Source organism: Selaginella moellendorffii, unplaced genomic scaffold, assembly GCF_000143415.4.
Source record: "Selaginella moellendorffii unplaced genomic scaffold, v1.0 SELMOscaffold_57, whole genome shotgun sequence".
In the NCBI taxonomy this organism is placed as follows: Eukaryota; Viridiplantae; Streptophyta; class Lycopodiopsida; order Selaginellales; family Selaginellaceae; genus Selaginella; species Selaginella moellendorffii.
This window is the reverse complement of record NW_003314318.1, coordinates 31,202-59,099: the sequence shown is the minus strand read 5'-3', so window position 1 is coordinate 59,099 and position 27,898 is coordinate 31,202. Positions and strand designations below refer to the sequence as shown.

General features: G+C 47.7%; 7 protein-coding genes across 15 annotated transcripts; 1 reads left to right on the top strand and 6 right to left on the bottom strand.

Annotated features, from left to right (window-relative positions):
- Positions 1-920: 920 nt before the first annotated feature.
- On the bottom strand, positions 921-2,598 carry LOC9654438. Its single transcript, XM_002983131.2, has 4 exons — positions 2,104-2,598; positions 1,549-1,998; positions 1,166-1,469; positions 921-1,077 (listed from the first exon to the last, which is right to left on the bottom strand). Exons 1-4 carry the CDS (start codon positions 2,575-2,577, stop codon positions 941-943), a joined length of 1,365 nt encoding a protein of 454 aa, XP_002983177.2. The 5' UTR covers positions 2,578-2,598; the 3' UTR covers positions 921-940.
- Positions 2,599-2,732: 134 nt separating this feature from the next.
- On the bottom strand, positions 2,733-4,744 carry LOC112351061 (chlorophyll(ide) b reductase NOL, chloroplastic-like). Of its 2 annotated transcripts, XM_024688202.1 has the most exons (13): positions 4,564-4,744; positions 4,435-4,503; positions 4,325-4,386; positions 4,124-4,210; positions 3,961-4,028; positions 3,837-3,885; positions 3,678-3,763; positions 3,546-3,603; positions 3,434-3,484; positions 3,314-3,364; positions 3,215-3,256; positions 3,052-3,162; positions 2,733-2,982 (listed from the first exon to the last, which is right to left on the bottom strand). In XM_024688202.1, the coding sequence occupies exons 1-13, from the start codon at positions 4,718-4,720 to the stop codon at positions 2,932-2,934; spliced, it is 942 nt and encodes a 313-aa protein (XP_024543970.1). In that variant the 5' UTR covers positions 4,721-4,744; the 3' UTR covers positions 2,733-2,931. The 2 variants fall into 2 exon arrangements, with proteins under 2 accessions (XP_024543970.1, XP_024543969.1); XM_024688201.1 differs by having other exon boundaries at positions 3,215-3,364.
- A 23-nt stretch (positions 4,745-4,767) lies between these two features.
- LOC9654437 (putative 3,4-dihydroxy-2-butanone kinase) lies at positions 4,768-8,286 on the bottom strand. Its single transcript, XM_002983130.2, has 20 exons — positions 7,800-8,286; positions 7,663-7,736; positions 7,537-7,600; positions 7,360-7,472; positions 7,243-7,290; positions 7,113-7,184; positions 6,972-7,061; positions 6,747-6,920; positions 6,602-6,685; positions 6,491-6,540; positions 6,300-6,430; positions 6,150-6,242; positions 6,033-6,094; positions 5,830-5,973; positions 5,732-5,775; positions 5,593-5,676; positions 5,467-5,540; positions 5,292-5,404; positions 5,141-5,236; positions 4,768-5,089 (listed from the first exon to the last, which is right to left on the bottom strand). Exons 1-20 carry the CDS (start codon positions 7,834-7,836, stop codon positions 4,961-4,963), a joined length of 1,776 nt encoding a protein of 591 aa, XP_002983176.1. The 5' UTR covers positions 7,837-8,286; the 3' UTR covers positions 4,768-4,960.
- Positions 8,287-8,787: 501 nt separating this feature from the next.
- Positions 8,788-12,347, bottom strand: LOC9654632 (pentatricopeptide repeat-containing protein At4g02750). Of its 8 annotated transcripts, none has more exons than XM_024688322.1 (6): positions 10,334-12,347; positions 10,092-10,278; positions 9,927-10,034; positions 9,492-9,838; positions 9,316-9,444; positions 8,788-9,244 (listed from the first exon to the last, which is right to left on the bottom strand). In XM_024688322.1, the coding sequence occupies exon 1, from the start codon at positions 12,290-12,292 to the stop codon at positions 10,580-10,582; it is 1,713 nt and encodes a 570-aa protein (XP_024544090.1). In that variant the 5' UTR covers positions 12,293-12,347; the 3' UTR covers positions 8,788-9,244; positions 9,316-9,444; positions 9,492-9,838; positions 9,927-10,034; positions 10,092-10,278; positions 10,334-10,579. The 8 variants fall into 8 exon arrangements, with proteins under 8 accessions (XP_024544090.1, XP_024544089.1, XP_024544087.1 ...); XM_024688321.1 differs by having other exon boundaries at positions 8,788-9,241; XM_024688319.1 differs by having other exon boundaries at positions 9,343-9,444.
- Positions 12,348-12,408: 61 nt separating this feature from the next.
- Positions 12,409-14,322, top strand: LOC9654359. The gene is made up of 2 exons (XM_024688324.1): positions 12,409-12,850; positions 13,185-14,322. The coding sequence occupies exon 2, from the start codon at positions 13,233-13,235 to the stop codon at positions 14,154-14,156; it is 924 nt and encodes a 307-aa protein (XP_024544092.1). The 5' UTR covers positions 12,409-12,850; positions 13,185-13,232; the 3' UTR covers positions 14,157-14,322.
- On the bottom strand, positions 14,306-16,601 carry LOC9654358 (synaptonemal complex protein 1). Its single transcript, XM_002983128.2, has 12 exons — positions 16,412-16,601; positions 16,297-16,346; positions 16,041-16,248; positions 15,686-15,981; positions 15,602-15,628; positions 15,449-15,553; positions 15,320-15,397; positions 15,078-15,269; positions 14,835-15,023; positions 14,713-14,772; positions 14,540-14,650; positions 14,306-14,485 (listed from the first exon to the last, which is right to left on the bottom strand). Exons 1-11 carry the CDS (start codon positions 16,593-16,595, stop codon positions 14,549-14,551), a joined length of 1,491 nt encoding a protein of 496 aa, XP_002983174.1. The 5' UTR covers positions 16,596-16,601; the 3' UTR covers positions 14,306-14,485; positions 14,540-14,548.
- Positions 16,602-21,186: 4,585 nt separating this feature from the next.
- LOC9654631 lies at positions 21,187-22,639 on the bottom strand. The gene is made up of 6 exons (XM_024688225.1): positions 22,625-22,639; positions 22,227-22,433; positions 21,899-22,124; positions 21,741-21,837; positions 21,639-21,653; positions 21,187-21,580 (listed from the first exon to the last, which is right to left on the bottom strand). Exons 1-6 carry the CDS (start codon positions 22,637-22,639, stop codon positions 21,520-21,522), a joined length of 621 nt encoding a protein of 206 aa, XP_024543993.1. The 3' UTR covers positions 21,187-21,519.
- Positions 22,640-27,898: the final 5,259 nt, after the last annotated feature.

Genomic DNA, 27,898 nt, shown 5'->3' with positions numbered 1-27,898 from the left:
CTGTGTATTGTTCAGCTTCCACTGACTGGGACGTGATAGAAGTCCGACGTTGTATCTGGTTTCCAGTTTCTAAACGAAAGCCTGCAATGGAAGAAGTTAATACCAACATTCAATGAAAGTATAGAACAACCTCGTGATTCAACTCAAAATAATAGCAAATTAGATCCGGTCTTCAAACCAACCTGGTCAAGGGGACACTGTTGATCTCCTCCCAACGTCATCTACGCCAGCTGAAGCATAACAGACAGTTTCAAAATTAGATAGTAATGCCAAGTCACTGGATGACAATGTCTTACCGCGTGCCTAAGAAATCTTCTCCAAAGTTGTGCCGTAAGAGAATCAGCCACCACGCAAGAAGTTCCTCGAGTACAAATAGGGGCCTCAAGGCTCTGCCGAAACCATTGAAGGATATTGTTTCATCCAAGTTGGTCTTAGCTCATCTCTTGTTCTCGATGGCTTCTTCGACATCGCTGGCTTGTCTGTTGGCTCTTGCTCTGCTGGTTTCCATGGTTGCAGGCCAAGAGCTGAGTCACTGCACCGAGGACAGGAACGTTGTCTACTACAGCGGAGAGATCGACTTCTCCACCCCATACGCCACCAATCAGAATCGTCTCCTCGACATCCTCAAAGACACGGGCAGCGACTCTTTCATCTACACCAGCGTTGGAGACGCTCCATACATCGCTTACGGTCGTGCGGAGTGCTATGGCAACTGCGGTAACTGTCTCGTTGAGGCCAGAAACACCATAAAAAACGCCGTTCCTCAGGCTGTGGGTGCTCGCCTCTGCACTGATGATTGCTACTTGCGTTTCGAGAACTACAGCTTCTAGACGAAATCCTGTACCAAAGTCAATAAAACTGTGAAGTATTCGCTCTCTCTGCGTACCTCCTGAGCTTTTGTCAGGAAGATTATAGTATATACGGCTGTACATGGGTCGCTTTAGTGGAACCCCATCGTGTTGCCTAGTATGAACAGTACGAGTGACAGCTCAAATCCAAATATCGCATACAGGAATCCTCGATCCAGGACGAATCCATAAAGAGAGATTCCCGCATTGCAATGTTGGAGGTACGTTACTGCATCAACATAAAGCCAGCATCAGCTCAAAGGCACGCATGAATCAAAGAAACCAAAATCCAGCACTAGAATGGAAAGCGTTGTCACCTAGTGCCTGACGCTTCTGGAACGAGTCAATATCATACTTTGATGGTTCCTTGGGCGTAGAACATATATCTATCGTTGCCTCCAGGCGCGCGAGAAAGGGATGCGCAGGCCCGACCACTGCACTCGCAACTGGCTCGGTGGCCTTGTCCGCGTCGCACGAAGGCATGGCCACTGCGTACGTTCCGCAAGTTGCTACTGCGTGCCACTGACTGACTATAGCAACTATCCTCTGAGCTCTGTGAGTTATCCTTGCGGCTCCATTCAGGCAGACAACAAATCCAGTAAGCTGTACTGCTGAGCAAACCTGCCAAAGAGTTTGAGACAGGAAGTTAGCACTGCTTGCTTCAACAGAAAAAAAAAACAAGAAAATGAGAAAAGTTTACCGCTAAGTCGCCAGCTCTGAAGAAATTAACAGAACCGCGAGAGGTGGTGAGCATAAATAGCGAAACGAATTGGCTGAAAGTGATGGTCAGTAAAGAGGATACCATGAAAACCCGGAACCGATGGCTGATTATAAGGAGCTGGTCTCGAATTCTCATGTGTTCCGAAAGAATAACGGAGACGTCCGGCGTCTCCTCAAGAAGCTTGTTGTAGCTCTGGAGGCGAAGGATCTGGAGCGAGCATAGTAACCGGAACAGGACGCAGACGAAAAGAAAGATCGTTGTCTTGTAGAGCCATGCTGCCATCACTGATACGCACATTACCGCATTTATCAGCGAGCTCTCGGAGACCCGTGGAAGGTTCACCGACACGTAATAAAACCACCAAAGTTTGTGGACGAGTGCCACTAGAAAACTCGGGAAGAGGATCATTGCTAGAACACGAAAGGCGCTCTGCGAAGAAAAGTATCAAAAAAAAAAAAAGAAAGAAAGAAAAGGCTCCTTGTCAGCATCACCATTGAAAGCGCAAAAAAGAAAGAAAGAACTTCACGAACTTACATGGAGCTCTTTTTTGTAGCCCACTTGTACTTCGGTGGAGTCTCTCGCGATATAGTCGAAGAGAAGAAGCTTGTGAAGCCCATAAACCGAGAAGATGTGAGACACGCAAAGGAACGAGACCATCGCGAGCGCTGATTCCGAAATCTCCACTATTCCCTGATACGGGTGCTTGTGGTCTTCGTCACAGTGGCGGCAATAAACCAGAAGCGCATTGAGCAGCGGCACGAGCAGTGTCATGAGGAAGAAGAGAACCCAGGAGCAGATCATCCGCGGAGCCGTGGATTGATCCAGTCCCAGCCAGAACAAGCTCGCCTTGAATTGCTGTATCTCCTCATCGGAATTGGGGAACCTCTGCCGATAATCACCGGGAGAAGACGACCGATTCGCCTCGGAGCTTCGATCCCCGGGTGATTCCTGGCTTACCTGATCGCAGAGAACGAGCGGAGCGGCAAGATTGCCGTCGGCCTGCGCCATCGGAGAGGAAATCTTGGATCCCTAGCCTTGACATGCACGAAATCCCTTCCAGCTCCGCTACATCCGTGCCGACGAAGGAACCAGAGCGATCCCTGGCCGCCTTCGCCCGCAAGCGAATCCAGAATTCCTGCCACCAAGGCCCTGGAGCTTGGAGATCACGAAAGCGCGCGATCTTGGTTTGGATTTCCCACAGCAAGAATCCAAAAAGCCTCCATTTCCCCCGCGCGCTGCAAGAGCCCTAGAAAACGAAGCACCGAGCTCCGGCACGTCGCCGGTCAAAATGCCGACACGTGGCCCGGTCGGACGGCTGGAAAAGCGCGCCAGGATATTCCACTTTTGAAAATGGAATCTTCGCTAGTCTTCTTCCCGGACGAAGCGATCTTTCCTTGATTTGAAGAGAATCCTCTGCGAGAAAAGCATCGATTTCTTACCAAAATTCTTAGCGAATATGGGAGAAGGGTGGGTCGATCTTACTTTGAGAATTTGAGAGTAGGCCTTGACGCCCGTGAGAAATCGAATGTACGTGCTCTTTGGATTCTTCTCGGCGACGACGCTCCGGATTCGAGGAACTAAGAACGCGGCAGCCTTGAAATACTTGGAAGTTAGAAATAGTTTCACACGTTCTCATGTTGCTTACCACTGCGGGAGGTTCTGCCAGCGCGTTGATAAAGAATTTGGCCTGCGAGACAAAAGCATAGAAAAATCTTTGGAAGAAAAGAGGGAAGAACCCAAAAACCTGTTTTGTGTCAGTTCCCGACATTAGGAGATCGGTTGTCACCATGCCTGGCTGAAATATCGAGGGAAAAACGATAAAGAAAAACTATAAGGAATAGAAACAAAACGAGAGATTTAATACCGAGAGATTGTGCACGAAGACGTTCTTCACGCCTTGCATGGAGAGTTCTGCCTGAAATCCAAAAATTCAATTTTTTAATATTTTTTTAAAAAAAATTCTAAGACTTTGGTGCCTGTAAAGTCTTTGTGAATTGCGTGATGCTGCGTTTGGTTGCTCCGTATGCTGCAAATCTGTAAAACAATGACTCGTGCTTTTAATTCTTGTAAAGAGTATAGAGGAAAAGAAGCATGAAATTTTTTAAAACCTTGGCGTGGGACGTCCATCAGCACCAGCACCATCCATGTTGAAAATATGTCCCTCCGATCCTTGGTCTCTCATCAGCTTGATTGCCTGGAGCAAGCTTTTCCAGCGGAAAAAAATCAAACAGCGAATGACGAAGTTGCGTGGATTGATCAAAACACACCTCTCGGCAGCACAGCATGACACCGATCAGATTCGTCTCGACGATCTCCCTTGCATGCTCGGATTAGATTCCAGAAGAAAGTGAAAAGCAAAAGAAGAAGAAGAAAGAAAAAGGAGAAGCTCACATGATCACCTCGTCGCTGGTTTCAACGAGTGGCTTATACGTGTAGCCATTGGAGCCAGCGTTGTTGATCTGACGAAACAAAGTTAGAATCTCTAGACTATACAAATTCCAATTTCATGAGGAGTAAAAATGTGATCCTAGAAACTTGAGCTTGACTTTCTCACCCAAATGTCGACTTTTCCAAACGTGTCCCTCGCAAACTCTACCATCTCCCGGATGCTCTTGGGGTCCCTCACATCGCACGCTTTTCCCTGTGCAAAATCTCCATCCCTCGTAAGCAAGCAAAGAAGAAGAATAAAAAAAAACTTTCGCAAGTCAATCGAGATAAACAAGCAAGAACCTCCAACGTTGAGTTTTGATTCTACCCAAGAGCGCTGGCTGCCAAATTCGCTGCTCAAGCTTTGTAGAGCCGCATTTACGTGTTCCTCTAGACATGGAGTATAGTAACTTACAATCTTGCTAGAACAGACTTTACCTCGTCTCGAGCAGATCATCACATTGTCTCCGGATCTAAGAAACTCCTCCGCCAGCGCCATTCCAATCCCTTCAATCACAAACACTCGAGAAATCATCTCTTTTTCCGATGGATAAGAACTTTCTATACCTTTGCTAGCGCCAGTGATAAGAACTTTGTAAGGAGGCGTGCAAGCGGCCACAATTCTAATCCCCCGCGCCTTTCTGTGACGAATCGAAGCTCCATAGCTAGAATCCTCCAAACCCAAGAGCGAGTGACCATCAAACCGAGTGGCAGCGAGCAGCATTGAAGAGAAACCTATGCCTAGTTCTCCTAGTTCTCGCTCGAAGAAGATTTCATACTATCTCAAGTTTTATTTCTTTCCTTTATAACGCTAATATAGATCGTTGTTGTATCACCTTGTCTCTTTTGTCTATGGTTCTTTTCTTTTTTTTTCTTTCGATCGAGCTGCGATGATCTTGAGCTCACCTACATTAGCCGGAAGTAGCAACTGCAAAAACTCAAATGCGCTTCTTCGCTTACAAAATTACGTCGCAACCGCAGCGTTGAGAGACACTGCGTCCGCTGCTGCTCCAAACCACGCAGCCACCGCCATCGCTCCCGGATCCGGCACCGCCGTGAGGAGATCGGGGGAGATATAGCTCGATCTCCCAGCCTGCCAGCCAAGTAGCTAAGTTAGTATCTCCTTTCATAGGAGAAACTTCACCTGGGCTTGCATGTCTTTCGTAGACTCAGCTCCAGCTTGAGCTGCCTCGGCCGCAGCCACGAATGCTTTCACGGGATCTTCTCCAGCATCCACTTTCTGCGCAAACGAGTTTGTTTCGCAAGCTGCCAGTAAAACGCATAACTTTGCAAACCTCTCTTAGAACTGCTGCTGCAGGCAGCAATGCATCAAGCATTGTTCTGTGTCCTGCCGAAGCTCCGCCGTACGTACTCACAGCGGTAACGGCAGCATCAAGAGCATCGCTCCCTGAAACAACGAAAGCGTGTTTGCATTTGAGTAAACACATACATCAGCGAGAAGAAACTCACAGCATTTGGCAGTCAATGGCTGGTCTGCGTTGTCCTTCAACTTTACATACGCTGCCTTGGAGAATATGTCATACCTGCAACAATAGGCATGAGACGTGATAGATTCCATGTAATTTTAGAACTCACAGAACACCGCTAGTGCCACCCATCACTCTCCTTATAGTCCCGCCTAGCTCATTGATTGTAGCAGCGGTATCATTGAGGGGGTAGCTGCAAGCACAAAGGGATCAGCAACAAGACAAGGACATCGTGCGTTCTGACGTACCACTTCCGCAGATCTTCGAGTACGGCATTGGCTCCTTTCCACATCTACAAGCACGAACAAAGTTTATACGATAGATAGCTATGAATCCCAATGCTTACCGTTGTGCCACAGTCTCCATCCCCTACTTTGCTGTCCCAGTCATTCAAAGAGTCCTTTATTTTTATGATTGCCTCAGCACCAGCCTCGATAGCAGCTTCCAACAATTTCCCAGGCCCAGTAAGCTCTGGTGGTCGTGAAGCTGTCTAAACCAAAGTATGAAAAAATTAGGAGCGACAGTGCATGATATAGAGTTTTTCCTTACTGTTTCATTGTTTGCAGGAGCAGGAGGGAGTGGGACGGGTATTGTTGTTGGAGGTCGTGGTCCTAAAAGAAAATGAAAAGCAAAGTGAGATTTCAGCAGGGTGCGATATGGTCTCACCAGAAACACCAACAGGCCATGAGGGGGCCTTTGTTGGAGCATCCAATCTTGGTAGAATCGTATCATCCACCTTTAAGATGGATATTGACATTCCTGAAGCAGGAAATTAGATTCTGAACTTGGAACCGCTATTCAAGAAAAGAAGAATACCCGCCATGTCAAGCGCTGTCATGAAGCAGCCAGTATAGACACGAGCAACAGCGACACCATAGTCCAATTGGAGCTGTGCGACTGCCTTGCCTGCCGCAATCATCAGTTCCATCAAAGGAGTCGCTCCAAGACTGCTCCAGCAAACATATCTCAGTCTCAACAGCATTCCAAAACTTAATCACGATAAGTACCCATTCACCATCAACGCGACCCTGCTTCCACGCTTAACCGGGATGCATTCCTGGACAACGTAGAAAGTCAGGTCTTAGTTTCTGCGAGACGTGATCACCAGTTGTTCTTACAGCGCTAAGAATCCGCTTCAGAACGTGTGAGACCACGACATCCACAGGCTGTATATCAGCCATCGCGGCTCCAGGCTCTCCGTGCTATATATAAAGCAGAAAACATTCAGCTTTCTTCCCCGGGTGCTAAACATAGAGTACTTACGATGCCGAGTCCGAGCTCCATTTTACCGGGACCAAGACGATCTGACGGACCCTGACCCGGAAGTGTGCACACTGACAGCGCAACACCCATGGTTCCCACAAGCTGGGCCACTCGCTTGGCTTCGGCTTTTACTTCATCCAAATTCAGGCCAGCATCCGCAGCAGCACCTGCGACCTGAGAGAATCAAGCAGTTTTACGTTATTGCGATGGAAGTTTAGATATCACCTTGTGAACAAAAATGGTTCCAGCAAGCCCCCGGCGTCCCGCAACTCCACGAGGAGTTTGTATGGCACAGTCGTCTCCAACAATTACCATCTGAGAGAACTTTAAGTCAGCACAATGTTTCCAGCATATCTATTTCGCTACCTCCACTTTGAATCCCTCTGCCTTAGCTTGCTCGGCTGCCAGTCCAAAATTCAGCCGGTCGCCGGTATAATTCTGGAGTGAAATACAATGTAAGAGCTTATCCAGTCCAAGATTACCTACACTTTACTACCTTCACTATAAGAAGACAACCTTTCGGTCCAGTCACGGATCTTATTCCCTGAGCTCAGCAAACGAAACATGTTATTCCTCAAGAACACGGACCAAACTCATCTTGAATTCCACTCACAGCAAGTATGGCATTCACTGATGGAGAGGCAAAGACATCTCCACACACAGCCGCTGTTAGCATACCAGGGCCAACGTATCCGGCATGAGCAGGCTCATGCCCGCTTCCACCACCTGGATGGGACGATCAAAAACTATCGAGTCAGTCACCCAGCAATCACGCAGCAAGCTTAAGAACCTGATAGCAACGCGACTTTGTCATAGGTGCCCCTCGAAACATCAGCTCGGATGACCACTTTCACCTATCACAAGTGAAAAGGAGACGATCATCCAAGAAGCTCAATGGATATGGAATAAAAGTCACCTCTGGAAAGCCGTCAAGGTACTGGAGACCTGGGTAAGTTTCTACCAATCCCTCGATGCATTCGGTCACCACATCTGTGTCACACTCAATTCACCCCATTGGGCTCTTCCTTTTCCTTTTTCTCTCGCTCGACTTACCATTGGCGTCGTTGATCAGCTTCTTCACAGAAGCCATCTCGGCTCCAGATATCGCGCACAGCCGAGCCGGGAAATTAATGCAGCATTCTCGGAATTTCTTGCTCCGCCAAAGACCTAAGGATTGCGGAGGGAGAGGAATAGATCACGATACCGCTACGCGGACAATCCGGCAAGCAGCATTAGCCGCAAAAGAGGGCAGGCAATCCAAGCAACACCAGGAGAGAAAAAATTGGAGCGAGGAATCTGAGATTTCCGGCAGCGGCAGCCAGCACGAGCAGCAGCAGCAAAGATTAGGCTAGCAGATCAATCACGCCGTGGCGCGCGCCAGTGACGATCGGCGGCAGCGCCCCCAAAATCCCTCTCTCACGGAAGAACAAAACCCTCGAAAGATATGTGCCATGGACACATTGCTTTGAGCACCAGATGAGAGCACATACGCACACACAACATGGCCGGCGCCATATGGCACAAATTTACCTCTCCTACGGCCCTGCCCTTCACTGTCCGGTGGTCAATCCTGAGCGTTAGATTGATAAGCGTGACACGCCAGATTCCGCCACGTCGGACCCGTGTACGTCGACGCCAGGCCACGTGCAGCACTTGATGCCGTCGGATGTCAGATCTGACGGCCGGCTGTGCTCTACCGCATTAAATACGGTGATAGGCTTTGGTAAAACGGAACACGTGTGAGCATCGCAGCGCTCCTTATCCACAAAAATCTGTTTCACCTGGCGGGTAAAAGAAACGTTTTTTCACCCCGAGAGCTGATATTTTCCCCTTCGCGTCCGTACGTACGGACATGGCTATTTGAAACATCCCTTGTAGTGGTCCCTGTTTAACATGCCCTTGTCTCTGGATCATCACAACAGATACCATCAATGTCTTACTCGGAACGCTCGCAAGAAAATAATGCTTCCATCCAACCTTGGTGAGAAGAAGAAAAAAATTTAGTGACCCCCAAGCTTTCCCTGTCAATCAAAGAGAAAGATTTAAGGATCTTTCACCCCGTACGAAACCCGCGTAAAAAAGCTTTCTTCCTCCACGACTTTCAGTGGCCACCAAGGCGACGTAATCGCTCCTCGACGAACAACGTCCATGGATGGCGCGATCGATCGATTGGCCCTGTAAGTCTCTCGCCATGATTCCACCGCTCTCTTTTTAGTCCTCGTCCAAGACAAAATTCTCTCAGTGCTCGTACCGGATCTCTCGACGCTTGTCCGACAATGCAAGCGACGAAACTGCTCGCGTCCTCCAGCATCCATTTTACGCTTTGTTGACAAGCTCCGTTGGGTGTTCTTCCTCTGGCGGGCTCCAGCTTCTTTTGTTCTCGCTCTCTTTTTTCCCTTGCTGATCTTCCTCTCATCCCAGCGAGCCGAGCCGAACGCGTCAAAAACTGCTCTATCTTGCTTTGGTTTCGACAGCGGCAGTCGAACCTTTCCCTGCTGCTACAGCCAAACGATCACAAACACACCTATCAGTCCAAAATGCATGCATTCTCCCATCAAAGTACAGGAACCTGGACTTCAATGTGATATCCACCCACCAGCCAACGCTCCCTTTGCAGCTCCCTCAATCACTCACTCGCTGAGGATGGTTTCCGTTGCGTGAAAAGAACTCGTACGCCCGAGCCTCCCACTTGCGACTGCTGTTACAAAGATGGGACCGTAAGTACGACGAAACTTATAAAGGTACCTGACTCGGCTCACGCTGAGACGATGCCCACGGCTGTTGAATCATATAGAAATCTTCTCCGTACCACAAAACCTGATGGCTCCAGCACGAGAGATACCAAAACACCATTAGTTGGTTCACGCCTGCATGAATAGTAGGAAAGAAACAAAACCAAAGAATCGTCCCAGACACAAAGTTTCACCTTATGTCTTATTCACGATTATCTCTAACATCTCACAGTTTGGTGTAGCCAATCTTCCTATTGAACAAGTGTTTTAGGACGAGAACCTGGGTTACGCTGGCTGCGGCCAGGGCCAGGTACTCGCCAATAGTGTAGAAAAGGAGCCTCTTTTGAGTGCTCCTGTTCGCTGTAAAAAAGTAAAAGCACGTCTCTCTCAGAAAAGAAGAAGAAACAAGAAAACGAGAAAAATGAGACAAATGCACTGCAGAGCTTACTGTTATGGTGCCGCTCCACTCGCGATCTGAGGTAGTGCTGATCTGCCATTAGTGATTCCAGGGCCTCCTTCAACTGCGAAATCTTTACGTGTACGGGATTGAGGTGCTCTGGAGAAAAGAGACACGAAAAACTAAGTATTCGGTGTCTAAGGAACAAAATCTTACCGTCTTTAGCGAGGTTGTGCTCGTTTAGAATGTGACCAACGTGGATATAGAAATCCACAGTCTCGGGGCTGGGAGCAGTGTTGTGGAAGCAAAACTTGTACAGCCCTGGCATGGCAGCCGTGAAGGAAAACTTGTCTCCAGCGGACCCCCTGATCGAAGAGACAATGACTCCCGCCGGAGAAGTGGCCTGCGAAAGAAATCCAAATGAGAAATCTAAATGTTTCTACAAGAGATGAGCTTACCACAAAGTCGATCCCTGGATGATCCGAGGCCCAGAAGATCTCGTGATCCACCACAACGAAGTTCCCCGTGACGATATCGTTCGCATACTCGACGTGCTCCTGGACGCACTCGGTCCTGTACACCGTCATGGAGAGCGCATCGGCCGATCGAATCGACGCCAGTAGCAGCGCCGCGAGTGCCAGAGCCAGCGCCATTGCCATTGCCAGTGCCAGTGCCTGCCTACCTCTCCTCCCCCGCCAAGAACCCTAAAACACAGTCAATGCCCTCTCCGTACTAGATAGAACCACGTACGGAGAGGCGCGCTGTGGATCATTCCTGGAGACAATCCCCGCGGCTTTCCCCGATCTAGCAGCATCGCTGTGGAGATTGCAGGCACCGAGCAGCGTCGCCCACGATTCGGCGCTAGGGATCTTGTGGACGAGCTCCTCCGCGATCGCCAGCCACCCAGCTCGCCCCAGAAGATCGATCACGCAGGGGTAGTGATCGGCGCCTGCGACGAGGCCGTAATCTCGCGACATGGCGGCGAAGAGATCCATCCCATCGGCGATCATCCCCGCGTGGCTGCACGAGGAGAGAATGCTCACGAATGTGATCTCCACCGGGAGAACTCCCTCGAGGTTCATGAGCTGGAAGAGCCCCAGCGCCTCGATCGATCGCCCGTTGTGCGCGTATGCCGCGATGATCGCCGACCACGACACCACATTCTTGGCCGCGATCGCCTCGAAAGCACTGCGCGCCGCCACGAGATCGCCACACCGCCCATACATGCTCACGATCGCCGTCCCCAGCACCACGTCGATCTCGAATTCCACGGCCGCCATGGCGGCGTGGATGGATCGCCCCAGCGGCAGCCAGGAGAGATCCGCGCACGCATCCAGCACGGTGGAGAGCGTGTTCTTGTCCGCCCCCACGCCTTCCATATCAAGAACCCTAAACAGCGCTATAGCTTCCCTTCCCAGCGAGTTCTTGCAATATCCATTGATCATTGCGTTCCAGGCCGCCACATCCCTGCGCGGCATCCGATCGAACAGCGCCCTCGCCTCGTCAATCCGTCCGCCCTGGGACAACGCGACGATCATCGCTGTGGTGGTGATCACATTCCACACCGGCATTCTCGCATAAATCTCTCGCGCTTGATCCAATCGCCCGCCCTGCGCCAGCCCCTGCGTGATCAAAGTCCACGAGATCTCATCCGGCCGCGCCATGAGCGAGAAGATTTCCAGCGCCGGCTCCAGCATTCCAGATCTAACATAGCCCTGGATCAAAGCATTACACGCCGCGGCGTCCTTGCCCGGCATCTCATCGAAGACCCTCTTTGCCTCTACCAGATGCCCCACACGGGCATATGCCGATACCATGGTAGTCCACGTCACCACGTCTCGGTTAGCCATGGTCTTGAACATTCTATCAGCAGTTTCTACCTGGTTACATGCCACGTAAGCGGCAAGCATGGCGTTCCACGTTGGAAGATCTCGGCGGGGCATACTATCAAAGATCGTCCTTGCCTTGACAATTTGCCCTGCCTTGGCATATGCCGCGATCATGGCTGTACATGTAGCCTCGTTTGGACAAGGCATCGCCGCAAACAACGCACTTGCCTCGTCCACGTCACCATTCCGCGAATATGCTGCGATCAGCACATTCCACGACACGGCATCTTTTTGCGGCATTCCATCAAAGAGCTCCCGCGCATCGGCAAGATGCCCATTCCGGGCATATGCCGTGAGCATGAGATTCCAGGAGTAAAGATTCGGCCGTACGAAATCGTCCAGCACGGCGCGAGCCTCGCAGAGGCTCCCACACCTGCCGTACATTTGTATGAGCATATTCGCGAGGAAAACATCCCCGCAGAGCTGCGGCGAGCGCCTGACCTTGGCGTGTATTTCCCGGCCCAGGGAAAGATCCCGGGAATATCCGCAAGACTTGATAATGTCCACAAACGAACCATTGGCGGACATTATAAAATCAAAGTCCCCGGCATCGCTCGAAGCTCCATAATACTTTACACGTACAATACGGCTAGCTACGGATGCGGCTACGGCTAGTCTAGGATTCAATCCAACAAACGGAATATAATTCAAGAGGTTGACTCGTCGATTTTCTTTTCTTTTTTGTGTCTAAAGCTACCTACGGGTACATTGCTTAGCATAGGAAGATCCAACTTAAGTGGAATCAGGCATATTCGAATCTCTTTGATAAAGCAAGAAATCCCTCTCTAGGTAGAAAGAAAGAAAGAAAGAAAGAGGTGCCCGATTTCTTTTCGCTCTCTCCATCCAATTTTTAATCGTTGTCTGATGATTGATGAGAGGAGTGGAGTGGGATCGATCGGTTACAGTAGAGCCCCGGGAATAAATGCCTGAAAGGATCTCGAGCACACAACCCACAGCAACAGCGACAAAGCACGCCATCGCCAACGATCGAAAAAATCTTTTGTCTCTCGCGAAATGTTGGCGTTGATCGGATCAAACCCCTCGTTGCTCGCGAGGTGGGTTCCGGCGAATTGACGCGAGATCGAGGTGGGTTTTCTAGGATTGCTCGCGTTCTTGCGTTTGATCGTCTTGGGCGGTGATGGAAAAGATCTCGCAGTGTGTTGGCTACCTTGGCTGGGCTCTTTGTTTTTGTTCTTGGGCTATTAAATCCCTGTGTGAGGAACATGGCTGTCAGCTCATTCATCGCTCCCCCTTTGCTTCACGTGTGAATCCCTCTCCCATCCCGTTATTTTCTCGCAAGCGCTCGCTTTTCCCCTTAAAAATGCTGCGTTTCAACGTTGTTGTTGGGCTGTCGCCGAGCTAGAGCTATGGCGAGAGAAGAAAAATCTCGCGTCAATCTCATGACTGGGCCTTGTTCCAGGATATAGGAGCGATCGATTCCATTCGTCGATCGATCGATTTGGCGAGGATGCCACCGAGGTACTTGAAGCTGGGCGTGGGCAACAACACGGACAGGGACACGAGCTTGTTCCAGTTCCAGCCGGATGATCTTGGCGAGCAGCGGCAGCGAATTTCTTCCTGGCCGGGATTGCGGAGAGCGCAATCGACGCGGGAGAGGCTGGAGTCTCCATCTCTCCAGAAATCGGTAGCGTATAATCTGGGCGGCGCTAGAGCTAGAAAGGAGGAAGAGAGCGTACCAAGGAGGGATTTCGATCTAGCAGTAGCGCAGCGGCAGATCGAGGTTCCGGAGCTCCGGCGCGCAAGCTCCACCAGGGAATCGACAATCCACCAGGGACTGAGCGGCGATCATCAGGGCGTGGTGTCCAGCATCGTCAAGAATCTCAAGCAACACCAGCCGAAGATCCATCTCCCGCGCACGCAATCCATGCGCTACAACCGGATCGTGTCCGCCGATAGCAGCAGCGAGGAGGATCTGGCAGCGGCGGCGGCGGCGGCGGCGGCGGCGGCGAGGGAGAATCATCATCCGCGAGTCCTAGGGATCGCGCCCCCGCGGCATTCTTGCGTGGAGAAGCTGTCCCTGGACAAGGTGGATCGCAGCAGCAAGCGCCTGGTGAGGATCTCCGACAGCTACCAGACGCGCGATGGGGAGATCCTCTCCATCGAGTGCGCGCAGTGTGGCCGATGGCTGGGCACCGTCTCGCAGCGCCTCAATCTCGACGAGGGATCGCTCAAGCTGTGCCAGATTTGCCATCCCGTGCAAGAATCCATGGCGGCCATGGCCAATCCAGGGGATAATCCGACCAAGGCGGCGGCGGCGGGGGCGGCGGCGGAGGATCGTCACAAGAAAGCGAGCGGCGGGTTCCTACGAGGATTGCGCCGGATGCTCGGCCTCAAAACCTCCAAGAACAGCAAAAATGCGAGCGCCAGATGAGATCAATCGACCGTGACTACCGCTAAAATTTTCTGTGCGATTTGTCCATCCGGAATAAGAAGCGACCTGGAAGAAGAAAGAATCGACCAAGAACCCTAACCCTTATTAAAATATCCCCGGCATATGCTTCGTCCCCAATGCAAACAAAATAGAAGGTTGTTCTCTCTTTTTCCTTTGTCCTGTACACAAAGTTTCATCAACGAAAACAGTGAGTGGCGTACTGTAAACTTCCAGAACAAAATCTTTCGCCTTGCACGGAAGAATTTTTTTCTCGAGTAGAAATGGGAGCTTCTCAGCTCGTCATTCATCACGGCTGCTCCACTTTGATCCTGCCAAGGGACGCACCAAGTCAAGTAACTTTCCACTGGACGCTGGCTACGAACCTTTTGGGACTAGCCGAATGCGTAGGGATCGTCAGCGTAAGGGTCTAGGCATCCCTCTCCAAACAGATCGTTGCCATCGTCATCGTCATCGTCGTCATTCAAGCTCACAATCTGTCCATTACAAATGCTCGCACTGTTTTTTCACGAACTTAATGAATGAAGTTGAGGTTTACCTGTTTTTTGGTCGGCTTCTTTCGGCTGCTAGCTCTGGGCTTGGTTTTGGGCGTTGCCTCCTGCAAACAAATGACACGAAGTTTTATATGAGAGCTTTGCTACGTAAGGAGGAGGCGTCTACCTTTGTGGCCGTGCTTTGAACTCTCTTCCTTTTCGCGTATGTCTTCTTGGCATCAGGTGGTGCTTCGGCCGCCTTCTTTTCAATCTGGCTCTCGAGTTTACTCTGCAGCTCTTCGATTTGATCCTTGAGTTTCTTCTCGATGTCACTTTTCTCGAGCGAGACTAGATCCAGTTCCTTCTTTTTGTCGGCCTACAAAGACAAGAATATCTGTGATAACTTTCATACTTGCGCATATAGGCTTACCAGGTCGGCCTGTTGTTGCTGCTGTCTCTCCAAAAGTTCCTCGTTTCTGGCCTTGATCCTCTCCAGCTCCGCATCTACCCGTGCAAGCGATGCCATATGTTTCTTCTGCAGATCTTCAACCGTATCGTTGAGTTTCTTCTCAAGCTCCCGCTTCTCAACGGCAACAAGCTCCAGCTCCTTCTTGTTGTCAGCCTGAAAGAAATCTCGTCAAATCCTGTCACGTGTTTTGTCACTGTAAGTACCAAGTCCGACTGCTGCCGGCGGTCTCTCTCCGAAAGCTCCCCGAATTTGGCCTTTGCAATCTCGAGCTCCGCCTCCACCTGATCAAGACAAGAAAATTGCGCAAGTCTTGTCAAATATTTGACAGGAACCTTTTTCATGGACAGAAGGAGCCCGTTGTACTTCGATTGAAGCTCCTCATGCTTCGCAGAAACCTGTTCCAAAGCTTGCTTATGGCTCTCTTGTAGCTTGTTTATCTGGATAAAAACATACACATGAGAACGATTCAGTTGGTGGCTAATCACCTCGTGGCGTTTCATCTCAAGCATCGCCTGCAAGAAAGAAAAAGCGCTATGTTATGCAAGAGGCTGAACGAAAAAGCTGATTACCTGATCGTTCTTCTGCGATAACTCCCTGAGGTGTTTCGCAATGTCTGCTTGCTTGGCTTCTAACTGAAGCTCCGATTGCTTGCGAGTTTCCAAAAGCGTCTTTTCCAGAGTGGCGATCTTCTGAGCTGCAGACTCTTGTTCCTTGAGCAGCAGCTGCTTGTACTCGCTATTCTTCTCGGCAGTCTCGAGCTTTAGCGTAGCTTCTTGCAAGCTGGTCCGCAGCCTTGCCAAGTCCTTTTCAATTACCTCGTCCCTGGTTAGCAACCTTTCTTCGACGAGCTTCTTGGTCGCCTCAGCTAGTTCACATGAATTAGAACAAAGCAACATGGTTTTCAAAGCGATGAAAAGATGATACCTTGTTGGACTTGAATCTCAAGAGCGTGTAGAGTCTCTGTGATCTGCTCGAAGAAGGCGCTGGCTGACGAGACTTTGGCCTCCACACTGGTCCAAAGCTTTGTGTCCTCGCTGTGCTTTACTTTCAGCATGGCATTCTCGTTGGAGATTTCCTGGTTCTTCGCTTCCAATGCTCGTAGCTCCTCCTCCGCCTTCGCAAGCTTGGAGTTCTACAGAACAAGACGCTGTTGTCGAGAATGGGAATTGCAAATACAAACCGCGATTTCCAGGTCGCTCTTGACGCACGCTTGTTCTTGGAGCATTTTCTCTGATCAAGGGACAAAGAATGCCCGCATTGCTGGCCTAGATCGCGAAAAAGACTCGAAATATCACCTGCCGTGAGCTTGAGATGCGTGAAGCTCTCCCCAACCCTGGGATTGGCGATGTCCGGAGGACGAACGATCCGCTGCTGCACAACCGGCTTGCCGATTCCAACGAGCCCTCGCAGACCTTGACGCGGCTGCTCAAACATCTTGATGCTCGATGTCTTCTGGAGAGCGAGCTGAAGAGTAGCCATGGCGCTGGAAACTATAAACCCTAAAGGCCTTGATTCAAATACTGCGTTATCTATCGGAAACAACGGCACATAAAGAGCATATTCTATTACCGGTAGTTCTTAAACAATTTTAATCATAAAATGTTAATATTGAGAATAATCTAAAAAGATAAACCACTTATCATTAAGAATATTTGTATTCTTCTTATATTTTAATTTATTTTTAAAATTTATAATTTACCAACCCAGACCCAGATAAAAATGGAAAAAAGTAAAAAATAAAACATTAAAAATTCTTAGGATGTAATAATAAGATTGTACAAAATCAGCAAAGAACTATATTAATACAAATAATATATGTAGTATCAGTATTTCATCTTATATTTCAAGTTAAAAGTTATTTATTATTTTAAATAAAATAAAATATTTATTATAAAAAGTAATTGATGTTATATATTGAATGATCTTGTGTTGATTTAAAATGTTAAGAATTAGAAATTACTAAATTTATAAATTTTATTATATATTAAAATTAAAGCATTTTGAAATATATAATTTCACAATTGAAGGTATAGATTTATTTGATTTAGATAAATTCTAATTTCAATTATTCATACAAAAAAAGTTATTTTCATAAAATTCATAGAGTTTATCAAGCTATAATGAATCATAAAATATTTTTAAATTAATTAAATTAATTTTTTATCTTTAAATTAATGTATAATGTTTATACTTAATCATAAAGAATAAGGTGTTAACCAAAAATACTAATCAAGAAGTTATAAACTCTAACATAAAAATTTGTTAGGTGAAACATTTTAGGGCAATTAATATTATAAAATTTAATTAAGTTTCAGGCCATTAATGCTAAATTGAACAAATTTAGTGTGTGGGTAACAAACAATAATATAAATAAATTCTATATTTTTTAATTAAAATATTTAAAAAATAGATATAAAGCTAAATTAAATAAGCATACTCAAATATGTATATATAAAGGACTTTCTAGATTCTAGAATCAAGGCAAGTACCAATATTTTAACTATAAAAAACTATTCTATATACTTTAAACTTAATAAATAAGTTATAAAATTAGCTTGATAATAAACTCATTAACTATATTTAAATCATAGTTATATATTTGATTCTTAAATTACACAGTGGGAGCTATATAAATGGCTTGACAACAAAAAAGGCTCTCAGACCAAGCAATAGCAATTAAATGAATTAAACTATAGTTTTATAGTGGATATAATAATCTTTTAGCAAATAAATTAACTAAGTTGTTGTAATGGCTTTTTCAAGTAGCAGAATTTTTTTTTTTTTATACAGCCAATAAAATGAAATTATAAACAAAGTTATCTAGTTGAAAACAACTATTGTACTTTTTACATAGTATATATTCTGATGATATAATATAGACTATAACATAATCTTCTTTATAAATATATTACATAAAACCTTTTTGTAATTAAAATAACTTAATTTTAAATAATTATTAAAAACCCAAAATTTGTAAATCAATTTTGTGAACTTACCTCATAGATTTATACAAACTTTATAAATCATTTTTAGAATATAGTTTTAGAAATTTATTTTAAAACCTATTTAAATAACTTTTATATAAAAGATCATTATAAATAAAACCTACTTTTAAAAGAGAGATTCATATGTAAAGGAAATGTTGAGCACTTTTCACAATCTTGAGTTGAAAGGATACACTCAGGATTTCAAACCAGGGTGTACACACTTCAACCCACTGAATAAAGTAATCAGATACAATGACAATATAATGATACCCCCTTATGAAAATGGCCCATGACCAATTCAAATGGACTAGAAACTTGCATAAGTGGCACTATAAAGATGTTGCCAAACATTGACAATAAAGCAGTGAATGGAGGAGATTGTTAAACCTGAATCCACGAAGACCATCACTTTAGTAACATTAACAACACAAAAGAAAATGAATATAAACCAACTATTCATCCTCCATCAACTCCACACAGCATGCTGGTGGAGGAGTACTCCTGTTATCCATGAACATCTGGATACATCCATTAGTTTTCCAATTGTTCAACAGGAAACAATTCTACATCTTCACCACCAGGTGCAACTGTAGCTTGACATGGATTCCTATGTGGCAATGTACACGAGCACGACCACCACAACCACCACCGCAACCTTGTTCTTGTGTTGCTAAACTGGCTGGAGGGTCGACCTCCATCCGCGTGGTAGACTTGCCAAGTGCAAGCTGAGGGAAGGAAGAAGTGCTGCATGGAACATGTACTGCGAAATGCAGCTCCTAAAAACATCATGCCCACCACAAACAAAATAAAACAACTCCAACCTGATAGACTCTGACATATTGGGATCCACGTCTATGTGATTATTGGGTGTTGCTACAAATGGCACTTGAGGAACATAGTAGGTCTTAATTTACAAACCATTCAACAGGCTCAGTTTATAAATTTAGTACTAATCTTCTTCGAGTAGCTCCAAGTTGAGTTGCATCACCGCTTCTTCCACTGCCTGGATCATTGCTCCAGGGAAAACATCCGGCTGCAGCTCTCGGAGTAAGATATGGAGCCGGCCCGCTTTCGAAGTCGTTGTCGTTCCGAACTTGAGAGCATAGAAAGAGAGCGCCAGAGACAACACGTCGTCCTCCTCCGCATACGGCAACATATCAGAAGGAGACTGGTACCCGACAGTTCCCACCATCTCGCTGTAAGCACGGCTCTCGCCTTTGAAGCACGACACATCGTAGTCGTTTATCTTGAGCACGTTGCCCGGAAACACGACCAGGTTGTCTGGCTTCACGTCCCGGTGAAGAACACCCTTGGAATGGAGATGCTTGAGCCCCCGGTACGCCTGATTCCACATATCATCCATCGCTTCCATGTCGGCAATGTGCTCCCGACCCAAAGGCTGGCCATAGCCCTCGAGCTCCAGAAAGCCAAACACGTCATTGTTCTCCCCAATGCTCACCATCCCCCAGTTCACAAGCCTCCGCACGTTGGAGTGGCCGTCGGATGCTGCATGGATGCGTCGCTCCATCTCAGCACTCGATGGCGAGCAGATCTTGAGGACATTGAACGCTGATCGTCGGAGCACCACAAGAGACTTCTTGCCATAAGCCACCGGCGTCAGATCTGAGAGCGGGATATCAGTGCTTGATCCCACGAAACGAACACTCAGCACCGGTAGATCGTACATTCGCTGCAGTTCCTCCGTATAGGAGACCAACGTACAGAATCCAGGCATCGGTTTAGGAGGTAGAACGTCCTTCAGGCTGATGCTCTCCAAGCTGGTCTCATTTAGCCACGAAAGCTTCATCAGCACAAAGTCCGGACTGAAGTCGGCCAGCTGCAGAGGCAAAGGAAATCCCGGCGTCACCTGAACCTTATCCGTCTCTCGCAGGTACTTGACAATCCAGAACCTGTCCATGCGGCAAAACAGGCACCCCAGACGAGCCGTCTCATCCGTTCCCTCGATTCCCGTTTTCAGATAGTCTGCTTCCTGCTTTATCAGCGTAGCATTGGCCACCATACCCGTCTCATCCTTATCAGTTGCATAGAAAACCTTCGTTTTCACTTCCGACAAAACGCTTGGCTTGCCGCATATAAAGCCCTGCAAGCCGTGCCCACCGAAATTCAAGCCTTTCTGACCAAACGAAGCAGCTCGTAAGAAGGCCAAGACGCCGGGATAATAGGCGCTCTCCTTTGGCTTCACCTTGGCAAGCCTGAGCTCTCTCAGGCTTGTAAGGTCTACCTTGGCGGCCTCGCGCTCGAGCAAAGCTAGCCACTTTAGAGCCACAAGCATGGTACTCGACCGGCCGCCCAGTAGGATATCCGGCTCCACGAGCATGGGCTCGTATACTTGGTAATCCTTCACCCTCTTCGTCTGACTCCTTGCGACTGTCACAGCGGTGTTTTCGTCCCTGCGTCGCTTGCCTGATCACCATCGCCAAGAATGAGCGGAGACCAAGAGCAAAAGACCATTTACTTTACCTTCGGATCCACGCACATGAAGCGCAAAGCTCACAGGAAGTGGGCCGTCTGGTAAGTACTCCGGATTGTACCATCCATCGCCGGGAACGAGGACCGAATCCACAGAAGGCAGTTCTTCCTGCAGCCATCCCCGAAGGCCGGCCACATCGGGCAGAGCGCTGGGAACTGGCCTACCTCTCCTCCCCTTGTGCCGCAGCACTCCTTCGTCTAGTTCCGCTTCGCCTGTGGGATGGATGTACAAAACGCGCTGCGCTCGCAGAAACGCCATCCTTGATCTGCGTATATACTTCTTACGCTTAGAGATAAACTGAACACTGACCCTAACGCTAACTTTTCTTATAGGCGCAGAGGATTCTTCTCGAGAGGGAGAGAGTTTGAGCTTGCTCTGGACGAGGACGTGCGTTCAGTCATACGTTTCTGTTTCAAGGTGCTTTGTCGTAAATGCAAACCAATCCCATTAGGGTGGAGGTGAGGAGCATGCACAATCTCTGTTCTAAGCAGCGTGTGCTTGTTCTTCATCCATGAGATCATGCCGAAAACACAATGCTAGCGATGTTGAGCTTGTCGAGAGGGTTGTCAAGGCCTCGAGGAAATATGATCTCTATTGGAATGCATAAGGCGTTTTGATTGAGAGATGTTGAGAGAACATATGACCCAGGAGACTTTTCTTTCAGAGGCAAGAAATCCCAGGGGCACAAGCTGGAAACTTCCTGGTGCTGGATATAGGACCAGATAGCAAAGAGGAATCCTGCGGGTTCAAGAGCAATGAATAGAAACTTCAAAGGTGGGGAAGAAGTTGCAGTAGCTGCGGTTGCTGCTGTGATTGCTGCTGGTGCTGCTCCTCCTCAAAGTATCTCCTTATGTCTTGGAGTGTCCGCGAGCACTCGGCACCACATATATCATCTCCAACAGAGAGAAGCGAAAAACACGAAAGCTTACGATTTCGGTGGATCCCAGCTCCACAACTCCGTTTCGGGTGGGAACACAGACGATTGTCTGCAGCGTGGAGGACGTGAGAGATCTATACGACATGGCCAGTTCAACTTTTGGTTACCTGAATTCCTGCGCTCTGGGCACAAGAACAGAGGGGAGGAGCGAAGTCAGCACGCAATCTTGGAGCACAGGCGATGAAAACAAAGGAAAAAGCATACGTTACCTTGGCAAGCTCCAGTCGCGCACAGTGAAAGTTAATGGGCTTGACAGTGTCGCAAATCCATATGTGCTGCCCAAACTGGAACGCCCGCCCTGGAATGCTGCGAGTTCTCCTGGAGCTTATCAGCCTTGGAACAAGACAAGAAGCGTGTTTCTACGTACCCTTCACCGCAGGCGAAATTCCACGACATGGAGAGGAGATAGAACCACTCCTGGTCGGTGACATGGTCCACCTCTCGATAATCCTCCTCGGGATGGCACAGGTCGTGGAGCTCGCACAAGGCGGACCTTGCGCCTGAGAATTTGGTCGGCATCGAACTGCTTGGCCTCGTTCCGCTGGGTACTGTTCTCGTTGGTGGAGAATTAGCCGTCGCCCCAGCCCAGAATCCTGAAGTGAAGTGAGCGCCTTTTAGAACCATGGCAGATGATGCTAGGTGATGCTACGAGAGAGAGAGAGAGAGAGAGAGAGAGAGAGAGAGAGAGAGCTTACATCTGGCCGTCGGCGCTGGAGAGCTGCCAGAAGATTGCATACGTCCAGGAGCAGAGGGACGAGTTGTCGACGAGCAAGGTGAGCTTGTGCTGCAGCGCCATGTCCGCAAACGTGCTCTGGATGGCCCCCCCTCCGCCCACCTCTTCCTGGAACGGATTGAAAGGATCCATTCCCCCTCTCCCCCTCTCCCTCTCCTTCTCCCTCTTGCTACAGGAAGAACACACAAATCTCCTGAAAAAACAAGCGCGTGCTGCGAAAGCAGAGGAGGTCGCGCGTCCATATGTATATAATATTCTCTATAGTGGTTGAATAAAAATTAGCAGTCCAAATTGTATGTTAATTTGCCTTTTATTCTTTAATTTTACTTTTCTAAAATTTCTTCAGTGGCTGATTTAAACCCTGGGTTTTAACATGACTTTAGAGAAGATTGATCTTAATCAATGTCTTACTAAAGATTCCTTTCTGAGTTGTTTTTTGCCAACATGACTCTAACTAGTTTTTCTCCATTCGAGATGCTACTTTTAATATTACTTTATAATAGTGTGGTTTGGGTAAGCAAATTTGTGTGTTACTGGATATACCTAGAATATATTTAAATATTCTAAAATACTTTACTATCCAATGGTTGTTATTTATTTAGATTAGTAGTGTTATTACTATTTATTAATCAAATTAATCAAATGGAAGTTTATAATTATAAACATATTTACATCTTATAAATACAAGATTTACTAAGCAAATCAAGTGTTGCTATTAATATTATTATTGCATGAACTGACTTAAGCTGTGAGGGCCAAGTGTACGGTTACGATGCTGTATACTAATATTAACGTAGTGGAATTTTGGTAGCCGTCAGATTGGTTTCAATCTGGACCACTCGCTCCTGTATATAAGCTAGGGTTTTTGGGCTAATTGATATGCACATTTACTCACATTGGTGGAGATGAGGGGCACCTTTGATTGTCCATGAGGAGTGCTTGGATTTGGGATTTTGGTTTAGATCTAGCTTTTGCATCGTCTAGATCTAGCTTTTTCCATTTCCTTTCTTTTCAGGGTTTTGGTTTAGATCTAGCTTTTTGCGTTGTCTAGATTTACCATTTCCTTCTAGCTTTTTGTCATTTCTCTTCTTTTGCTCTTTCTTTTTCGTTCATCTTCATGGCAGATCAGCAATCTCCTCCTTTGACTCTAGAACAGCAGTTGGTACAACTGCTTGATGCTATGCGTTTGCAATTGAACAACCAAACTCAGTTGATGGCGGCGTTCACGGCACGTGGTACAACTCCTCCTGCTCTTGGTGCCAATCCTCGCGTTCGGCCGGAGTTCTTTCGCGGGAATCCTGGGGATGATGTGTACCATTGGTTCGATCACTTCACGGTGATTGCCACATATCATTCTTGGGATGATGCTCGACGGTTGCGTGAGTTCCCCACATGTCTCCAAGGGACGGCGTTGCAGTGGTACAATGGTTTGAGCGCAGCCACTCGTAAGGATTGGAGTGTTCTCCCGGACGTCTTCAAATGCGCCTTCGGACATGCCGATGATTGTGATGATGCTTTCCAACAATTGCATCGTCTTCGCCAAGGGCCATCTGAGTCGGTGATGCAATTTGGCGTTCGTTTCCGAAGTCTTTTGCTTCGTGCGGAGCCAAATATGTCGGAGCAGATCAAGCTAGGAATGTTGTAGCCAGCACTTCGTCAAGATCTTGTCGGACTTGTGCACGCACTTGCTCCTGCTACCCTTGATGATGCTTTTCGCTTGGCACAACGTTATGAGACATCGCTTTTTCCACTTCTCGCTGCACGTCCTTCTGCTCCACTTCCTATGGGTGATGGTTCTGTTCCAATGGAGGTTGATGCTGCTGCTGCTCGAGTCCAAGGACAAGTGCGAGGACGTGGTCGTGGCCGTGATGTTCGCTGCTAGGCATGTGATGAAGTTGGTCATACTTATCGGCGTTGCCGTCATTTTCCGGATTGGCGACCTCCATTTCCTGGGTGGAGACCTTGACATCAACAACGTCCCATGGGTGCTGAGGTCTGGACACCGAGATGCATCCAGAAAATGAGGAGTCACGCGAGTAACGGAGGGACCTTGCGCGAATAAATCAGTGACCCCTCCATCTTTCTTTCGGGAGTATCATCAAGGGGTTCACTCGGCACCAGTTCATCCAGTGTTTACTTTCCAAACTCGTTTTTGTAACAAAAGGTCTCCTATTATTCTCTCCGTGTTGGTTGATACAGGTTCGAGTTTATCTTCTATTGCTTGACTTGTTGCCACACGTTGTCATATACACTTGCGTCGTGTGGTGGAACCAGTTTTCATTCTTTATGGCAACGGCCGTACACATGCATGTGCACGGGATGAGGTGGACCTGGTTGTGCATGTGGGCAATCTTGAGCTTGAGTTGCAGTTGTTGCGGGTGGTGCCGAGTCAAGCTTTTGACCTCATTCTTGGTATGGATTAGTTGCAACGCAATCATGCCAAGTGTGACTTTGAGGCTTCTCCCCCTTGTCTCATACTTCCTTATGTTTCATCCATTCCTCTCACTTCCATACCTCTTCGTCCCTCTACTTCTACCTCTGCTTCCATTATTTTTGTTCCCCCACTCTTTCCTTCTATGTTTCCATCTTGTTCTGCTTTTCCCTTTTCCGATCCCTCCGACGATCTTTGTATTGCAGCAATTGACTGGCTCATGAAGGAGTATTCTGATCTCTTTGAATTTGACCTATCGTCTGGAGCCAAGATTGCCACACGTCATCCGATTCCAACCGGGGATGCTCGTCCAATCAAGGTTCCTGTTCGTCGTCGGTCACCTAAGGAGATCAAGATTTTACGAGCAAACGTCAAGGAAATGCTGGAGAAGGGTGTTATTCGGAAGTCGCGGAGTCCTTAGGCATGTGAACCTCATCTTATGACGAAGCCTGATGGGAGTATTCGTTTCTGCATCGACTATCGTCCGTTAAACGAAGTGACGATCCCAGATGTGTATCCTCTTCCTCACACTGCTGATCTCTTGGATCGTCTGAGGCAAAGTCGTTGGTTCACCAAGCTAGATCTTGCTTCTGGGTATTGGCAAGTACCGATGGCTGAAGAAGATATTCCTAAGACTGCTTTTCGTACACCATTTGGTTTGTACGAGTTTTTGGTGATGCCGTTTGGTTTGAACAATGCTCCAGCAACTTTCCAGCGGATGATGGACGAGGTTCTTTGCGATATGCCGGAGGTGACTGTTGACTTCATTGATGATGTCTTGATCCACTCAGAGGGGACGTGGGAGGAGCACGTTCATGATGTTTGTAAAGTGTTGGATCGGATACGCGACATTGGTTTAAAGCTGAAGCGATCAAAGTGCGTGTTTGGGTCCAAGGACACAACTTATCTTGGGTATCGTATTTCTCGTGAGGGTTTGCAAGTTGATCCTGACAAACTTGTGGCTGTTCTAAAGTTCCCTACCCCAAAGTGTGTGAATGATGTGCAGCGTTTTTTGGGTAAGGTGCAGTATCTCGGTCGTTTTGTGGGTCATCTTTCCGATCACACTACACCATTGCGAACGTTGCTGAAGTCATCAACGTCATCTTTCATCTGGTCTCCGGATTGTGAGCGGGCGTTCATGGATCTCAAAGAGCTATTGACGACTCCCCCGGTTTTGGCATATCCTGACTACACTTGACCTTTTATTTTGCGCGTGGATGCTTCTGACATTGGTCTTGGAGGTGTGTTGATGCAAGAGAGCTCGAGTGTGCCTGGTCAGTGCCATCCCATTGCATACATAAGCCGTACATTACAACCAGCAGAGATGAACTACTCCACGACGGAGAAGGAGTGTTTAGCAGCAGTCTGGGGTTTCGAGAAACTTCATGCATATCTACATGGTTCTCGGATGTTACTTGAAGGTGACCATGCTGTTGTTACTTCATTATAAAAGCGGAAGAACCTGGTTGGTCGTACGGCTCGATGGGCTTTGAAGCTTCAGATATATGATTTCGATGTTGTTCATCGCCCAAGGAGTTCTATGGCTGATGCTAATGCCCTTTCTCGAGCTCCTCTTCCTTCTCCACTCACTTCTCATGTTTCTGACGAACCTATTGTTCCAGCATCTGTGGATTTTCTAGATGAGGATTCTGTGTCGTCGGCGGTTGCTGTCCTTGACGTTCAGTGTCCACAGGGCGCAGAGCAAGATCTACCTTCTCTTGATGAGGTTCGTGAGGCTCAAAAGATTGAGCCGTGGATTCAAAGGCTTCAAGATGGGTTTGAGAATCCTGCATCACTTGCTGATGACTTGCCTTTCCGGCATTTACATTCTCAATATCACCTTGAAGATGGCCTTCTTTATTTTGTGAGGACGGATCCTGATGATCATTTACGGCTGGTGGTGCCTTCGGTGTTTATTCCGCGGTTTTTCCATGCCTACCATAATTCTCCTGTTCTAGGTGGGCATATGGGACACCGTCTTGTCACTGAGAAGCTGCGCAGGTCTTTCTATTGGCCAGAGATGCGACGTGATATTATCTGGTATGTGCGTAGCTGCGTTTGGTGCTAAGCTCGTAATACTCCCCCTCGTGCTGCGGAAGGACGGTTGGAGTCAATTGCAGTTTCCTGTCCGTTTGAGTTAGTGGCGTTTGATCTTATGAGACTTTTTCCATGGTCAACTGCTGGCAATGAGTATGTTATTATTGCTTCTGACTACTTGACTCGTTGGGTGGAAGTTGGTGCTCTTGCTAGCGCCTCTACAGCTGCTGTTGGATACTTCCTCCTCAATCGAGTGGTGTTCCAGCATTCTTGTCCAGAGCGGATTCTTTCAGATAATGGTCCCGCATTTATGGCTGAGGCATTTCATGTTTTGACGTCTCGATTGGGGATATGCCACACTTTCACGAGTGCTTATCATCCATAATCAGACGGTCTGGTGGAACGGCTTGTTCGGACATTCAAAGGGATGATTGCGAAGTATGTGAACTTTCAACATTCGGATTGGGATGGTTATTTGCCGTCTCTTCGGTATGCATATGTTACAGGGGTGCAGAGTTCTGTTGGTGCTTCACCATATAAACTCCTATATGGTCATGATCCAATATTACCAACGGAGCTGGGTTTACCTTCGCGATTGCCACGAGCTGCCGATGCTAAATCATGGGATCAGTATTTGACGAGCATTCTTCCACTTGTCGGAGCTGAGTCTGCCGAACACTTAGGCCGCGTACAAGTGGGACAACAATGGCGCTACAACTCCCATCATCGTCCACCTGCGGAGTACAAAGTGGATGATTTGGTGTTAGTCCGTTTTCCCCATTTTACGGTACGAGGTTTATCTAAGGGGCTTCTTGTGCAATGGAAAGGACCGTATCAGGTGTTGCGGCAAGTTGGACCACAAGTTTATGAGGTTCGGCATGATGTTCAACAGGCCGATCCTCTAGAGATTGTGCATGTTCAGTGGCTGAAACCCTTCGTACAAAGGGATCAGGAGGAGTTAATACCACCTACAGATCCACCGATGTCTCCTCCTGACGTTCCTCCGGATCCCGGCCCATCTTCAAGAGAACCCTAATGGTCTTCCATTATCCCGAGAGGAGGGGATGATGTGAGGGCCAAATGTACGGTTACGATGCCGTATACTAATATTAATGTAGTGGGATTTTGGTAGCCGTCAGATTGGTTTCGATCTGGACCACTCGCTC